The sequence below is a fragment of the Cucurbita moschata genome, unplaced genomic scaffold, assembly GCF_002738365.1.
Source record: "Cucurbita moschata cultivar Rifu unplaced genomic scaffold, Cmos_1.0 Cmo_Scf00048, whole genome shotgun sequence".
Classification (NCBI taxonomy): Eukaryota; Viridiplantae; Streptophyta; class Magnoliopsida; order Cucurbitales; family Cucurbitaceae; genus Cucurbita; species Cucurbita moschata.
Window position 1 is genome coordinate 1012330 of NW_019268564.1, and position 18282 is coordinate 1030611.

The window sequence follows — 18282 nt, forward strand, 5'->3', positions numbered from 1 at the left end:
TTTTTTTTTTTTTTTTTTTTTTTTTTTTTTTTTTTTTTTTTTTTTTTTTTTTGCTTGTTCTTGAAGAAACTGTTTGTTTGATTTGATGTGTTAATGTAATTTGGAATTTGTGGGTTCCTTGATTTCAATCAAATGGATATTTATCCAAAAACTTTTTTTTTTTCTTGTTTGTATAGATAATAACTGCGGTCTCGTTCATAGTCTTTATTAATTTAATGGTCGTATCCAACTTGGATTGTACCGTGATTTCTTTATTTGGTTCCCGAGCTATGAACTCACCTGTGTTTTTTCTTAGTTTGTTGGGCTACTCCTCACATCTACACCAAGTGTACAGAAATTTGATTTTATCGGTCTCGAATAAGGTGGGGAATCCTCGTTTTAACGATAAAACGGGGAACGATTGAGGGAATGAAATAGGTTTTTTTCTCCGTCCCCATCGAGTTTCCGACACTGTACTCATCCAACTTAATATAAATATATTTTTCAACACAAATATTTCTATTTTTGGTCATATTAAAAAAATTAAATTAGTTATTTCTTAAACTAATGTTTAAAATAAAAATTACGTTTTAAATTTTTGTAATATTAAATTTTGAATTTTAAAAATTATATAGTAATTATATTTTTGTTTAAATTTATTAAGATTTTTTTAAAAAAATTCTAATAAAAATTATATTAAAAAATGAAAATTTTAAAATCACTATTTTTTAAAAGAATAATAAACAGTAAAAATTTACAATGGGTAAGTTGATCCCGGCACACCCTCATTCCTAAAAAATAAATTGAGAATTTTGTAGGGACGAGAAATGAAATAGGTGGTAAAGATAAGGACGGAGAAGGCTTCTTCATCCCCGTCATGTCCTTGTGGACATCTATACTAGTGCACCTGGTAATCATTTTTTGTCTCGTGATGCTCGTTAAGAACGTGTGGACATGAACATACAATACATTGAAATGAAATGGATATATAGAATATATAAGTATGATTTAAAAAGATTTTAAAAAGAAATAATATATACCCGAAGTAAGAATCTAGTCCTAGGTCCACGTAAGTTCTTTGGGCGCGATGTTGAGTAGGGCGCTAGGTTGACCTATAAGAGAGATACTCACACCGACGTTACACTTTGATCTATACATTGCAATACTTAAGTCAATATTTAAACTTTATTGCACGGGTATTTATAGAGTTCCTCGTCGTCTCACAAAGAATTTGTACGTAAAGCAACAATGGAAACAACGATAGAGACTACAAATGCCTCATCTATCAAGTTGGATGAATTTTTCTCTCTCTTTTGACTCTCGAGTTTCGTCTCCTCAACTTAGTAAGCTTCACAAGCCCTTCAATAGGCATTGACAAATGGACGGTTCACGTACGTCTTCACTAGAGTATAGTATTAGTATCCAATATGCAACAAAATCTCAAGGTCGTTCCAAATCTTAATTCCTCTCTCTGAACTATACGGTTCCTTAGCTCAACTAACATAAAACATATTATAGTCAATCGAGACGTCAAATAAAATAATAATTATTATTATTGTGGATTTATTGCGTTAAAAAAGATATTGGAAAAAAAAATTATTTGAATAAATAAATAAATAAATATATTTATTTTAAATGTGAAAAATAAGAAAAACACCATGGAGGGTGTGTGAAATTGACGTCATAAAAGGAAATTATTATTTATAATTTTGTCATTACATATATTTTTAGAATGACATTAATGACTGAAATTATTTAAAATATACATTTAATGAAAACTTTATAATAAATAGTTAGAGAAAAATAGAACAAATTAATATATACTTTTTCATTGGTTTGTCTAAAAGAAAACAACTTCACACCAAAAATTATCACCAACAGTATTTTGTATTAATGTTTTTGTAGCAAATGTGACAAAAAGACGAAATAAATTAATGAAATAAATGCCAATTCAACCCGTAATGTGTTCTATTTCCGCTCTCGTTTAAATTGAAAAAAAATTAAGTTACATAGGCTGATCACGAGCGTATACGGGTTCGGTTGGATTAGGTTGAGAGATTTTTTTTAGGACTAACTCGAAAATTTGGATTGGTTAGATTGGTGACTCGAATAACTAAAACAGAATCCATAACCCAACCATTGAGCTCGGTTACGTCGTCCAATTGTTCATATTTTTTTTAATTATTTCACGTAAATGAGAAAGGAACCTATCCACATAAATGCCCACCTCCCTCTCTAGGAGTTAGTAGGAAACTAAATTAGGGTTTAGCTGGCACAAAATTATTTCAATAAATGGTGGGTGTCCTCTGTACGGGGAATGGAGAAGGGAGTGGATAACATTTTTTTCTCGTTAGATGGTGTTTGAAATCACGAACCTCTACAATGGTATAATATTGTCCACTTTGAACATAAGCTCTCGTGACTTTGCTTTGGGTTCTCTCAGGAGGCCTCATACAGAGACGTATTCTTTACTTATAAGTCCATATGAGCATTCCCTAAATTAGCACGCGTGGGACTCCCTCCCAACAATTCTCAACATATGGGGTTGGGGACGGGATAATACTTCCTGTTCCACCTCACCCTGCTAGTAGATATTGTCCACTTCGGCCCGTTACGTATCGCCGTCAGTTTCACGATTTTTAAAATGCATCACCTAGGGAGAGGTTTTCACACCCTTATAAAAAATGTTTCATTCCCATCTCCAACCGACGTGGGATCTCACAATCCACCCCCCTTCAGAGCCCAACGTAGCACTCGTTGCCCTCTCCAATCGAGGTGGGATCTCACACAGCCAATCTACTCGAGCTTTAAAAAGGAGATGGATGGAGTAAACAAAGATGTGTTTCCCTTCCCATGTTCTACCATGTTACCAAGGGAGGCATAAGAACTATTAGCACCCCAAAAAGAAAGTGATAGCCCTAAATTGACTTCAAAATACACATTCATATGTTAACCAAGATTTGTGGCGTAACTAATGGAAGGATTGAGCATGACTACACATTTTGAGGGCCCCAACACCTCTTGGAGTATAGCTTGAAGTACCGTCATTTTGCCCTTGTTGATAGGGATGCCAAAAGTTCTTGTTCGAAATCTGGTTCGGATATTAAATTTTCATCTACGTATCCATAATTTTGTTCATATGAATCGACATTTTAATTATACAGTTAAAAAAAGTATAACTAAGACTTCTAGATTTACAGTGTTTCAATGATGTATTAGGTTACTCCCACATCGGTTGGAGAGGAGAACAAAATATTCCTTACAAGGGTGTGAAATCTCACCCCAGCAGACACGTTTTAAAATTGTGAAGCAGATCTTGCCTTTAGATATTTGATTTACATGGTAATCCGAACCTTACTTTCCTTAATATTTTAGATCTAAAGGTCTTGTTGTTCAAAACGATGGTCATTCAAGACCCGAAACAACCCCTCTATCTTATTTTTAAGCCCTTTTCCCTTATCCATCTCCCCCAGAGGCCCAAACCTCAAAAGCTCATTCTTCCCAAACATAGAGTACATGTGCCCCAAAGGTTCTACCTTACCTATTCCACGTTCATTTGTAGTACAATATAAGGTTATTTAAGGATTGAATCTTTTGTGATTCGGTAGAGATACTGTGAGTTCCCCACGTGGGTTGGAGAGGAGAACGAAACTTTTTTTTATAAGAGTGTGGAAATCTCTCACTAGTAGATGCATTTTAAAATTGTGAGGCTGATGGCGATAAATAATGGGCCAAAGCGGACAATATCTACTAGCAGTAGGTTTGGACTGTTACACATGGTATCAGAGTCAGACACCAGGTGGTGTGCCAACGAAGACGCTAGGCTCCCAAGGAAGGTGGATTGTGAGATCCTACATCAGTTGGAGAGGAGAATGAAACATTTCTTATAAGGGTGTGGAAACCTCTCACGAGGAGAATGAAACATTCTTTATAAGGGTCTCTCCCTAGGAGAATCAAACCTTCCTTAGAACGGTGTGGAAACCTCTCCCTAGTAGATGCGTTTTAAAATCGTGAGGTTGACGAAGATACGTAATGGGTCAAAGCAGATACCTCTTCCTAGTAGATGCATTTTAAAATCGTGAGGCTGATGACGATACGTAATGGGTCAAAGCGGATAATATCTACTAGCAATGCTTGACATTCCTTATAAGGGTGTGGAAACCTCTCCATAGTAGACGGGTTTTAAAACTATGAGGTTGACGGCGATACAAAACGGGTCAAAACGGACAAAAGAAGATAATATGCATTAGCAGCGGGCTTGAGCAATTACCGACGATAAATTTGTGAAGAAATGAAGTATGTTTCAATTTTCAACTTTTTTCTGTATGTTCAAGCTGATAAATGGGGACTGAGTTGATTCCAGACTGGACTTCCTAAAAGGGATCCCACTTTCAAATGAAGTTAGGAAAAGTCATGGCTGTGTATTTAGAGTCATTTATGATAGCACATGGTTTGTCTTTCTAATTTATCATCAATAACGTGCTTCTCAATGAAAGGTGTTCAATCTCAGCTACCATGGCTTGGTGAACAACCTTGCATGGATCCCACTTAAATTTGCGGTAGATTTATGAGTATTAGTGTGATACCCGAGTAAAGGAAAAATTCAAATGCAAGTGATCTTGAGGATATGATGCTTGAGAAAGACGTAAAAGAAACGAACCCACTACCTATACAAATAAGGTGCACTTTCCTTTTTAGTGGCTCAGTCGTAAGAACTCTAATTAAGGGTACTTTAGTTGGAGCAATCCTATTGTGAGATCCCACGTCGGTTGGAGAGGAGAATGAAACATTCCTTATAAAGGTGTGGAAATCTCTCCCTAACCTACGCGTTTTAAAAATCTTGAGGGAAAGCCCAAAGAGGACAATATCGGCTAGTGGTGGGTTTGGGCTGTTACAAATCCTATGTTGGGTGACCTCATGGAAATTTTCCTAGGAAGCATATGAGTACGGAATAAAAAACAACCCGTGTTGGTCTGTGGGGATAATCTTCACTCTTAGAAATGAAAAACTATGTCGTAAGAGAATTTTAGAGTCATTAGATTTCGGATTCCAAATCCTGATCCTAATCCTAGGTACGAACGCACAATCTAATATCAGTCTAGCTTCCTGGTAGGACATTCTCAATACTTTGTTAATCACAATAATTAGTCTCTTAATTAGAAATTTGGTAGCCTTTGTCATAGGGACCTTCAACCAACAAATTGTTAACTAGAGAGAAGTATGAACACTAAACAACAGATTGAATTCAAAGAATCAAGTTCTCATTCAAAAATGTTAAGACTATACATTGTATGCTATTCTAATCATTGTCCTCTGCTATCTACTTTTGTAAATATATCCCTCAACTCTGTGTGAGACTGAGGAAAGTTTCTTCACTGCAAGGAATTGTGATGCCACCCATTGGATGATCATATCCAAATTCTTCCTCTGCTTCACTCAATAAATCTTGAAATGAAGGTTGGTTCAGGCAAGACAGTGGGACGACGAATCGCTTCTTTTGTACCTCACCAACATAAACTGTAAAGTACCCCTTTGGAACATCTACGCCCTTTGGAGACGCTCCATTTCCTCTTGATGTAGATCGTTGAAGACTTTTCTTAGCATGAACAATACCAGGCAACCGAAAACCCATGGCGTTACTAAGCTGAAAATTTCTTTTGATAATTGGAATGTGGAGAATGAGTTGATTTTGAGCTCAACTGCATGATCTTTATATAGGAAGATGAGATTGAATGGTAGAGAGATATGAGTCATTGCCAATCACATGGATTTGTCCTCCAAGACATTATGGGGATATCATATTCATGTGATCAATGGCCATATTGTATACTTTAGGCACGAACATCATGGCCTACCTTTGTCTCTAGATGACAACCAGCTAAGAAACTTTGTTGGTTGTTGGTGTTAGTAGAGAATTCAGAAAATTCTTAGGCAGGGATAATGAGGTGTAGCTGAAATTTAGAGGTGCCAAGAATGTGAAATAGTATAGGATAGAAATAGAAGAGGCGTCCCACGATTGGCATTTGTTTTTTTTGGATGAAGAATCCAACATTCATAACAAGATATTGATGTATTCTAACGTTGGAGTTTCATAACAAGCTAACCTTGAACTACAGAGTGTGAGTGTTTTCTATAAAAGGGTTGCATTCAACAAAGTGAACCAGCTGGTTCAGTCTTTCCATCGTTCATGGTGGAAGGTGTACAATCTCAGACACCATTGCATGGATCCCACTTAAATTTGTGGGAGATTTATGAGTATTAGTGTCACACTCGATTAAAGGAGGGGTACATGAATGAACTGAGACCACATCTGAATAAGAGTGATTCTGCTTGAGAAAAGTTTCAAATATTTTAAGTCATTGCCTATACCAACAAGGTGCACCTTCCTTTTAGTGGCTCAATGATAGGAACTCCAGAGTTAAACGTGCTTTGTTTGAAGCAATCTTATGTTGGGTGGCTTCCTCGGAATTTTTTAAAGAAGAATGTGAGTGAGGACAAAGCATTCTGAAAGGACCCGTGTTGGTCTATGGGATAATCATCACTCTTTGATGCGAAAACTAAGTAACATGACCATGTCACTGTTGGATGATGAAATTCCCACATCGGTTAATTTAGGAAATGATCATGGGTTTATAATCAAGGAATACTATCTCCATTGGTGTGAGGCCTTTTGGGGAAGCCCAAAACAAAGCCATGAGAGCTTATGCTCAAAGTGGACAATATCATACCATTGTGGAGAGTCGTGTTCATCTAACATGGTATCAGAGCCATGCCCTAAACTTAGCCATGCCAATAGAAAAGATGACTCCAAAAGAAAAGGAGTCGAGCCTCCTCGAAGGCATGGTAAAAAATGACTAAGACTCTAAAAGAAAAAGGAGTCGAGCCTCGATTAAGGGGAGGCGTACTTTGTTCGAGGGGAGGTGTTGGATGATAAAAGTCTCACGTCGGTTAATTTAGGGAATGATAATGGGTTTATAATCAAGGAATATTATCTCCATTGGTGTGAGGCCTTTTGGGGAAGCCCAAAGCAAAGCCACGAGAGCTTATGCTCAAAGTGGATAGTATCATACCATTGTGGAGAGTCGTGTTCATCTAACAGTCACAAGGGTAGTCGGCATTCAAGTTCAAGTTGTTAAATCATCTAGTTTCAATAATGTAAAGAATTATGAACACTGAAGAATAGTTTCAACCAATCAAGTTTTCTCATTTCAAAAAGGTTTACATTGTGTACTATTCTGATCCTTTTTCTGTACAATCTATCTAGAATTGATGTTAATCTCTCTACTTCATGACTCATTCAAACTCCGAGTGAGATTGAGGAAAGCGTCTTCACTGCAAGGAATTGTGATGCCACCCATTGGATGTTCATATCCAAATTCTTCTTCTGCTTGACTCAACAAATCTTGAAATGAAGGTTGGTTCAAGTAAGATAGTGGGATCACAAAACGCTGCTTTTCTACCTCGCCAACATAAACGGTGAAGTACCCCTTTGGAACATCGACAGCCTTGGGAGATGCTCGATTTCCTGTTGATGAAGAACGTTGAAGGCTTTGTCTGGCATGAACAATCCTTGGTAAACGGAAACCCATGTTGTAATATGTTTCAAAAAGAAATATGAGGAAATTTCTTTAGAGAATTGGAATGTGGAAAGACTCTTGTTGGTTGTGTATCCATATAAGAAGAGCTTTATATAGACGAAAGGCTTAAGTTTGTCATAGATAGAGATAAGATAGGGAGATGAAATTCAATTCTAGAGAGACATTAGCTCATGACCTGCCACATGGTGTGTCTTCCAAGCCATTATGAGAATTTCAAATATTTGGTCATTCTGTATACCTTGTGAACTAACATCATGGCCTACTTGTGTCTACAAATAACAACTGGAGAAGTAAGTTGAACAGATCTCTAATAGCAGAATGGACATATCAGAGTTTCTCAAGCCCTTGTTGTCCTTGTGGTGGAACAAAATTTTAGTTGCATTTAATAGCTATGTGGAAGGGTTCCAGCTAAGAAACTATGTTGGTTGTTAGTATAAACAGAGCACTCTGAAAAATCTTAGAGAATGGGACAAACTTGCCAAGTTTGATTGATATGGTGCATCAATTTGACTGGTACAACAAGAACTTAGAGGTACAAATAGATATAAACAGGATGGAGATATATGAGAAAGCCTATTGTGCATAACATGACGAATAGATCCGTAACCTTTTAACTTAATAAACTGAGTGCTTATTTCTGGAATGATATTTGTGTTAGGATCGCACAACAACGCACACACTCGATCTAGATGAACACGACGAACTGGAGAGAGAAAATGCAAGGAAAAATATTGGCTAAAGGTTTATATGCATGACTTCAGGTATGTACCGGAAGAGAATATAGAGAAGGCAGAAAATACATTTTCAAATCACTACCTAAGGAATATATATATGGTTCAGTTTACTATATATAGTTTTACCAGATATAACCATCTACTATATATAACTATCTACCACAGAAGAAGAACAATGCTTTTGACAATTCAAATGTAAGGGTTGAACAACTGATGTGCCTTTCAATTATGGATATTGTATGGGAATTATGCAGCACTCGAGTTCTTTCAAGCCTGAGAATAATGTTCAGTCTTGGAGTTTCTGAAAAATCTGTACAACATGAATGGCCAACTTTCTTGAATGATATCTGCAGACTCTTGAGCCAATTGGCTTCTAGCTGTTTTCCGAGTTTAGTTTACAGTTCAAGAAAGAAGGGCAAGATGAATGAGACGGACCAGGAAGTCAAGATGTTACCAAAAACAGGTATCAAAATTGATTTTGGAATTGCCTTCAGTGTGTTCTTACAAAGAATATGAAGATATGATAAGGGTATAAAATCACATAATGCGGTATAAATAGATGACCAATAAATGGTCAAGAAGTCCACAAGAATGTGGCTAAACTAATGTTGGTGCCACTGCAGGAAGAACAGTGGAAACGAATCATCACATGGGTATGTTCTCAAAGTGGTTGATAATGAATTGGTAGTGATTGTGACTTTATATCTGTTGGTATACAAATTTTCGACAACCATTCAAGAACGAACGTCCTAGAGATGACCCCGCTTTCGAATAAAATTGAAGAAATATAGTAGCAAACTATTAGATTCATTTATGGATAGCACATGGGTTGTCTTTCTAACTTATCATCAATAACATGTTTCTGACTGAAAGGTGTTCAATCTCAGCTACCATTGCTTGGTGAACAACCTTGCATGGATCCCACTTAAATCTGTGGTAGATTTATGAGTATTAGTGTGATACCGCTTAAAGGAGGGCACATTAATGAACTAAGACCACATCTGAATGAGAGATTACGAGAATAGGATGCTTGAGAAAGATTTCAAAGATTTGAAGTTATTGTCTATACCAACACGGAGCACCTTCCTTCCGGTGGCTCAATGATAGGAACTCTAGAGTTAAACGTGCTTTGTTTGAAGCAATCTTATGTTGGGTGGCTTCCTCATAATTTTGTTAGGAAGAATGTGAGTGAAGACAAAGCATTCTAAAAGGACTCGTGTTGGTCTGTGGGGATAATCATCACTCTTTGAAGCGAAAAGTAAGTAACATGAATCATGTTACAACGGATAGTCATCGTTAAAGTTCAAGTTGTTAAATCATCTAATATCAGTAACGTAAAGAATCATGAACACTAAAGAATAGCTTCAACCAATCAAGTTTTCTCATTTCAAAAATGTTTACATTGTGTACTCTTCTAATCCTTTTTCTGTACAATCTAGAATAGATGTTAATCTCTATACTTCATGAGTCATTCAAACTCCGAGTGAGATTAAGGAAAACGTCTTCACTGCAAGGAATAGTGATGCCACCCATTGGATGATCATATCCGAATTCTTCTTCTGCTTCACTCAACAAAGCTTGAAACGAAGGTTGGTTCAAGTAAGATAGTGGGATCACAAAACGCTGCTTTTCTACCTCACCAACATAAACGGTGAAGTACCCTTTTGGAACATCGACAGCCTTGGGAGATGCTCGATTTCCTGTTGATGAAGAACGTTGAAGGCTTTGTCTGGCATGAACAATCCTTGGTAAACGGAATCCCATGTTGTAATATGTTCTAAAAAGAAATACGAGGAAATTTCTTTTGAGAATTGGAATGTGGAAAGACTCTTGTTGGTCGTGAATCCATATAAGAAGAGCTTTATATAGATGAGAGGCTTAAGTTTATCAAAGATAGAGATAAGGTAGGGAGATGAACTTCAATTCTAGAGAGACATTAGCTCATGATGTGTCTTCCAAGCCATTATGAGAATTTGAAATATCAGGTCATTATGTATTCCTTGTGAAGAAACATTATGGCCTACTTTTGTCTCCAAATGACAACTGGAGAAGTAAGTTAGAACAAATCTCAAGCCCTGTTGTTGTCCTTCTGGTGTAGCAAACTTTGGTTGCATTTAATAGCAATGTGGAAGGTTCAATTTAAAGGAAGATCATGCTGTTTTACTTCCTTATCTTTTCATGGATTCTCATTCATTTTTTCACCTCTTGAGATCTTTGCATTGTTCAATTTAAGACACTGTTAAGTGTGTTGTCATTATGAATTAGTCAGAATAGAAAGCTGTGAAGTTATAATCATAAGCTTAAGCACGTTGGTTGGGAGGGGAATGAAGCATTCCTTATTAGGGTGTGAAAGTCTTTCCGTAGACGCGTTTTAAAACTTTTAAGGGAAGTCCAGAAGGAAAAACCCAAAGAGGACCATGTCTTTTAACAGTGGGCTTGGGCCGTTACAAATGGTATCAGAGTCAATCATGGACGCTGGCCCTTAAGGGGGTGGATTGTGAGATCCCACATCCGTTGGAGAGGGGAACGAAACATTCCTTATAAGAGTGTGGAAACCTCTCCTTAGTAGACGCGTTTTAAAACATTGAGGGGAAGTCTGGAAGGGAAAGCCCAAAGATGACAATATCTTCTAGGGGTGGGATTGGGTTGTCACAAATGGTATTAGAGCCAGACACCGGGTGGTGTGCCAGCGAGGACGTTGGGTGTCACGGTCATGCTTGTCCAAGGCGTGTTGTCTATGGCCGCATGGCAGATGTTTCGGTCTTGCTTGTCCGAGTTGGTTGACAGAGATGTCAACTAATTGAGTGGGGGAGGATGTCACAGTCATGCTTGTCCAAGGCGTGTTGCCTATGGCCGCATGGTGAATGTCTCGATCTTGCTTGTCCAGGGGACGTGTTGTCCATGGTTGCACGCCCGTTCCAAACCCCTTTTACATGCTTTCATCCTAGATAAGTCTTTACCATTTTACATTGGGTCAATACGGGGGTGTATGACCATTCACCAAAACCATGTCTACACCCACCCGGACTAAAATGTCCCAAAATGTACTATAGGGGAATATAACTAGTTGTCACTTCTTCCTACCCTGAGTTATATGCTATTTAAACCGTGATATTTCTTTATTTTTTTATAGTCATATAACGTTCCTTTCTTCAATTCTTCAAATCGTTTTCAAATGTATGTCCTCACTCACATTTTCTATACCTTTTCTTGCGACATGACTCAAGGCCCAAACATATGCCGATATTGTCCGCGACATACGAATTTCTCACAGCTGACTTGTTCTCTTGGTTAGAACAAGTGCCGCACAATCGCTGTCCCGCTATCGCAAGAGTACGATTGTGACACTCAGCCTCCAAGGGGGGTGGATTGTGAGATCCCACATCGGTTGGAGAAGGGAATGAAACATTCCTTATAAAGGTGTGGAAATCTCTCCCTAATAGACGCGTTTTAAAACCTTGAGGTGCCCAAAAGGGAAAGCCCAAAGAGAACAATATTTGCTAGCAGTGAGTTTGAGCCGTTAGATGACAATTCATTAGTCTATATATCTCTTTATTTCTGAGCATAATTAGATGTCGCTGTTCTAAAATTCTGCCAATTTGAAGAAAAAACATAGAAAGAAGTAACCAATTTGAACACTTCTATATTCAAAAGAAGTAATCAGTTCAATGCAATGCTTTGTTCATGAAAAGAACTATGAACAGTGTACAACAATTTCTATTCAAAGAATCAAGTTCTCTCACAATTCTGTACTTATCTAATTCTATGTCTATACCATCTATTCTAAACACTAATCCCTCTGGTTCATGAGCCATTCAAGCTACAAGTGACATCAAGGAAATGGTCTTCACTGCAAGGAATAGTGATGCCACCCATTGGATGATCATATCCAAATTCTTCTTCTACTTGACTCAACAAATCTTGAAATGAAGGTTGGTTCAAGTAAGATAATGGAATGACAAAACGCTTCTTTTGTTCTTCACCAACATAAACTGTAAAGTACCCCTTTGGAACGTCGACCACTGATGCTCCGTTTCGAGACAATGAAGATCGTCGAGGACTTTGCTTAGCATTAACAATTCTAGGCAAACGGAAACCCATATCACAGTATCTTTCAAAGAGAAGTAATGAGTTTCTTAGAGGATATGGAAGACTCTTGTTGATTATGAACCCATTTACTTAGACCTTTATATAGATGAAGAACTAAAGATACTCAAAGATTCAATGCCAGAGTGACATTGGCTCATGACCTATCACATGAGTGGGCCTTCCAAGCCTTTATGTGATATATGCTCATCATCATGTCCTACTTGTGTCTCCAAATAACAACTGGAGAAGTGAGTTGAGTTAGCCTCTAAAATTTTAATGGGACTATGGACATAATAGAGACATTGAAGCCCTTGTTGTCCTTCTGCTACAACAAAGCTTTAATTGCATTTAATAGCTGTCTGTTACTTCTTGCTTCAAAAGAAAAGATTTCAGCTAAGAAACCTTGTAGGTTGTTTGTTATAGTTGAGAGCTCTGAAAATTCTTTAGCATGGATACCGTGGTACCACTGAAACATAGAGAGGTACATCGAACGCTATAGTACAGGATGGGGAGACCCCATTTTAGCACTCTATAAGACGATAAAACAGCATTCATAGCAAGACAATTGTATAGATGCTATATGTGAGATCCCACCTTGGTTGGGGAGGAGAACGTGAAAACCTCTCCCTAGCAGACGCGTTTTAAAAACTTTGAGAGAAGCTCGAAAGGAAAAGCTTAAAGAGAACAATATCTACTAGCAGTGAGCTTGGGCTGTGACTGTAACTTTTTACATACTTAACGTTCAGTGCCTATTTTTTCATGGAACTTGCACAGCCCAGGTGACTGCAGAGCAAGGAGGAGAAACATTGGCTTTGCTTGTATTGTGGTGATTCGAAAAGAAAAGACCTTCATTGTGAGGGATCTACATAGTTTTGCCAAGAACCTGACGAAAGACAGACGTGAATCTAAAAAGTAAGGCGTGCTCGATAACCATTTGGTAAAAGTAGTGTTTATAAGCTCAGTTTTCATTAGACGACTCTATTTCCTATTTGAGGTTAAGGGAAACAATTGAGTTGTATTTCCGTCTGTTATATTCTGAAATCCGTGTTAGGAATCACGACTCTCCACAATGGTATGACATTTTCCACTTTGAGCATAGCTCTCATGACTTTGCTTTGGGCCCCTCGAACAAAGTACACCATAGAGCCTCCCCTTAATCGAGGCTCAACTCCTTCTCTGGAGCCCTCGAACAAAGTACACCCTTTGTTCGACACTTGAGTCACTTTTGACTATACCTTCAAGGCTAGCAATTTCTTTGATTGACACTTGAGGATTCTATTGACATGACTAAGTTAAGGGCATGACTCTGATACCAAGTTAGGAATCACGACTCTCCACAATGATATGATATTGTCCGGTTTGAGAATAGGCTCTCATAGTTTTGCTTTAGGCTTCCACAAAAGACCTCATACCAATCGGAGATGTATTTCTTACTTATAAACCCATAATCATTCCCTAAATTAGCCAACGTGGGACTCCCTTCCAACAATCCTCAACAATCCGAATTCAGGACCTGCTTAGCCCCGACATTCCCATGCTTTCCTTACATCTCTTTTTTGTTGTGTATGATCAAATAAAGAAAACGTCTAAACTAGGGAAATAGTATATCATGAAGAACAGGTTCTGCTTGTTCATCTACCATTTCTTGGTGAACAATTTGGATTTGTTTCTATTAGTCATTTGGTAATTCAGTGGTTGATAAGATAGAACCAATACTCTGTTAATCACATTACTTAGTCACTTAAGAAATTGATAGTGTCTAAACTAATTAATATCCATTTCTTGAAGTTTCAGTTTGAGAGATTCCTAAATGAGTAGCCACTCCATATCAGGGCAGAAGGTATGAGTATTGCATCAGATATTTTGGCTTCAAAATTCAAACTCCTGATTGAATTCCATTTCATTAACAGTTCTTTCACTGAAAAGTACTTTGAAAAAATTCAATCAACTCATCAAAGATTGACTTGAATGTGAAACTTGCATTCCTTTCTTGAATATCAAGTTATGAAAGACATGTCTCTATCAAGTTAGCCTGGTTTATTGCCTACTTATAAGCAGCCCTTCAAATAAAATAACAATGGAGAGCTTCTTTTGTTGAGTGTTTCTTCTTATGTCATATGGATTCCTCTAATAGTTCATCCTCTTCTTCGACCGAGACGAACTTGCTCTCACCGATTGTTCTGTTGTCGAACATCTGCAACCTGATATCGATTAAGCTCGACTCGACGAATTATGTCCTTTGGAAGTTTCAGTTAACAACGCTTTTGAAAGCTCATAAACTTTTTGGCTTTATTGATGGTACTCAACCATGTCCGATATCGAATCCTTCGTACGACGATTGGTTTGCTAAGGATCAAGCTCTTATGACAGTCATAAATGCTACACTTTCACCTGAGGCTTTGGCATATGTGGTTGGTAGCACTACTTCTAAACAGGTTTGGAATGTTCTTGCAAAGCTTTATTCTTCTAGTTCAAGGTCTAATGTAGTGAATTTGAAGTCTGATCTACAAACTATTTCCAAGAAGTCTGATGAATCTATTGATGCCTATATTAAACGGATTAAGGAGATCAAGGACAAGCTTGCTAATGTTTCTACTGTTGTCAATGATGAGGATCTTCTTATCTATGCTCTAAATGGCCTACCAACCGAGTATAATACTTTTCGAACGTCGATGCGTACGCGTTCTACGCCTGTTACTTTTGAAGAACTTCATGTTCTTCTAAAAGCTGAGGAATCAGCTCTTGCAAAACAGTCTAAGCGTGATGATTTGTGTAAACAACCAACTGCTTTACTTGCTTCTTCTCAATCTCTCATGTCTTATGCTTCTACTTTTAATAATAACTTTGTTCGAGGTCGTGGACGTGGACATGGACATGGACGTTCTTCTTTTGATACTCAAGGTCGCGGTGGTGGTTCTTCCCAACAGCAGCAGTTGGTTGTTGCTAATAATCATTCATCTTGTCAGATTTGTTTACGTCGTGGCCATATTGCGCTCGATTGTTTCAATCGTATGAACTATAATTTTCATGGACGCCACCCTCCACATCACCTTGCTGCAATGGTTGCATCCCAGAATAATGCTTTTCTGTCTATTGTTAATTCTGATATGAATTATCTTTCTCTTGCATCTGGATATCATGGTGAAGAACAAGTTGGCGTTGGTAGTGGACAGTCTCTGCCTATTTCTCATTCAGGTTGTGGTACTTTTGAAACTCCTCCTCCTCCTCGAGGCGAGTCGTGATTCCTAACATGGTATTAGAGCTATGCCTGTAACTTAGCCATGTCAATAGAATCCTCAAATGTCGAACAAAGAAGTTGTGAGCCTCAAAGGTGTAGTGAGAAGTGACTCAAGTGTCGAACAAAAAGTGTACTTTGTTTGAGGACTCCAGAGAAGGAGTCGAGTCGAGTCTCGATTAAGGGGATGAGGACTCCAGAGAAGGAGTCGAGTCGAGTCTCGCTTAAGGGGAGACTGTTTGAGGGCTTCACCATAGGCCTCAGGGGAGACTATAGTGTACTTTGTTCGAGGGAAAGACTGTTGAGGATTGTTGGGAAGGAGTCCCACGTTGGCTAATTTATGGGAATGATTATGGGTTTATAAGTAAGAAATACATGTTCATTGGTACGAGGCCTTTTGGGAAGCCCAAAACAAAGCCATGAGAGCTTATGCTCAAAGTGGACAATATCATACTATTGTGGAGAGTCGTGATTCCTTACATGGTATCAAAGTCATGCCCTTAACTTAGCCATGTCAATAGAATCCTCAAACGTCGAACAAAGAAGTTGTGAGCCTCGAAGGAGTAGTCAAAAGTGACTCAAGTGTCGAAAAAGGGGTGTACTTTGTTCGAGGACTCCAGAGAAGGAGTTGAGCCTCGATTAAGGGGAGGCCTTTCGAGGAAGCCCAAAGTAAAGCCATGAGAGCTTATGCTCACAGTGGACAGTATCATACCATTGTGGAGAGTCGTGATTCCTAATATCCTCCTCCTCTTCTTCTTTGTATTCCTAATATTGTCGTTAATCTCAATTGTCTCATCAATTTTTGTTTTGATCAATTTTCATTTCAGGACAAGTAATGGAGCAAAATTTTGTTCCAAAGAACTAGCACTAATGGTCTATACCTGACTTCAAAAGCTATCCTACTGCTACTAATGTTGATACCAAGTGTTATTTCATTCATGTTGTTGTTCATTAAGTTTGTTCTTTTCCTGTTGAATCTTCCATGTTCTTCAAATAATTGAGTATGAGAATATTGTCTACGATCAAGGACGGTTTCTTTGCACTTTTTAGAACATCGAACAAAAGAACTAAGGTGGGTGGAAATGTAACAGCCCAAGCTCACCGCTAGCAAATATTGTCTTCTTTAGGCTTTTCCTTCTGGGTTTCCCCTCAATGTTCCAAAACGCGTTTATTAGAAAGAGGTTTCCACACTATTATAAGAAATGTTTCGTTCTTCTCTTCAACCGATGTAGGATCTCACAGGAAAGCTCCTTAGAAAAGCAAAATCAGAAAGATAATTTTCCTCTGTGAAAGTGGGTTGTGTCGTCAACAAAATACAACCCCTGACGAGAACATGATTTACTTGTATGTCAATTACCTCTTTAAACAAACCTTATTTTTTCATAAATTTATATAATTTTGTACGTAATAAGGTATTCATGACTAAGAATGTTATAAACTACGTGACTATAGGACACCAATCCTAATACGTTAAGCTTTACAACTTCTTTGAACAAGAAAGAATATTTTACATTGAAGAAATGAAACGAGACGAATACTCAAATGATACGAACTCCACTAACGAAAAAGAAAAAACAACGAAGAAAGATCAAGTCTTACCATTCTCATAATCTCCGAACCTACAACTTCTTAATTTGTTTTTCTCGAGTATCCTTTAAGATTTTAAAGGGTATGGTAAAATTTTCTTTCCTCTTATCGTCTATCAATAAAAATATCTAATAAGTGACTCCACTGTTGAGGTCGAAAAATGAAAACCATACACACAAATGCCTATGAAAGATGGGTGAATGTCGAAATTGAGAGAGGATTCGAGGTGGAGAAGGAGACAACATCTCAAAATCGATCGTCGACTGCTTTGCTAGAGTTTGTCCGATTTCACTAGCGAGTCAAAGAACGATCGGAACTTGGTCAAACTAACTAACCCATTTACCCTTTTTTGAAGTGTTCAAATTAATATGTATTATAAAAGCGATGAAGCTAAGAAAAGGAGAAACAGCTCTCAATCTCCAAGTGCATACACATCACTAGAAGGAACATGATGGAGTAGATATTGAGCAATGATGTTTTGATGGAGAATGGGCAGAGAAAAGTGGCAACATAAGGTACAAAGGTATCAACTTTATATTCAATATTTGCTTTTTATATACATGTAACTGCACCTTGGTTAGGTCAAGAGGCGAATAGGTGGTGATATATTGTTCAAGTAGTATGGTATTTTACATCAATCCTATAATAGTTTACAAATTTCAATGCTCTTTTTCAGCATCAATAAATAACTCTTACCTCATTCTCCTCCTACCTGTGATGATTCACTAGATTGGCTCTTCGAACTTCCTGAAATCATCAGTAGTTGTGGATCGCTCATTACATCCTGCAATCAACGTTTTACGATAATAAGTTTTTTGGAGAACTAGATGATTATCAAACGTATTTCTATTCACTTTTAGAGATGACTATCAAACGTGTTTGGTTAGTGTTTTTGTATTGCTAGCAAATATTGTCCGCTTTGGCTCGTTACGTATCGTCGTCAACCTCACGGTTTTAAAACGTGTCTGTTAGGGAGAGGTTTCCACATCCTTATAAGGAATGCTTTGTTCTCCTCTCCAACCGATGTAGGATCTCACAATCCACCCCCCCCCCCCCCCTT

At 37.8% G+C, this 18282-nt stretch overlaps 3 protein-coding genes across 3 annotated transcripts in view; all 3 read right to left on the minus strand.

Annotated features, from left to right (window-relative positions):
• Positions 1-9674: 9674 nt before the first annotated feature.
• Positions 9675-10250, minus strand: LOC111435305 (auxin-induced protein 15A-like). The gene has a single exon (XM_023072750.1). It carries the CDS (start codon positions 10073-10075, stop codon positions 9773-9775), a length of 303 nt encoding a protein of 100 aa, XP_022928518.1. The 5' UTR covers positions 10076-10250; the 3' UTR covers positions 9675-9772.
• A 1803-nt stretch (positions 10251-12053) lies between these two features.
• Positions 12054-12466, minus strand: LOC111435258 (auxin-induced protein X15-like). Its single transcript, XM_023072680.1, has one exon. It carries the CDS (start codon positions 12410-12412, stop codon positions 12116-12118), a length of 297 nt encoding a protein of 98 aa, XP_022928448.1. The 5' UTR covers positions 12413-12466; the 3' UTR covers positions 12054-12115.
• A 5267-nt stretch (positions 12467-17733) lies between these two features.
• LOC111435261 (U-box domain-containing protein 52-like) overlaps positions 17734-18282 on the minus strand; it is an 11568-nt gene continuing 11019 nt past the window's right edge. The window contains exon 10 of the mRNA XM_023072685.1: positions 17734-18006. Within this exon, the coding sequence (XP_022928453.1) occupies positions 17920-18006 (87 nt within the window). The 3' untranslated portion in view covers positions 17734-17919. The remainder of the gene's footprint in view (positions 18007-18282) is intronic.

What these genes read in the sequence shown, in the direction of transcription:
- LOC111435305 (XM_023072750.1), bottom strand. Translation starts at nt 10,075, where the DNA reads ATGGGATTCCGTTTACCAAGGATTGTTCATGCCAGACAAAGCCTTCAA.
- LOC111435258 (XM_023072680.1), bottom strand. Translation starts at nt 12,412, where the DNA reads ATGGGTTTCCGTTTGCCTAGAATTGTTAATGCTAAGCAAAGTCCTCGA.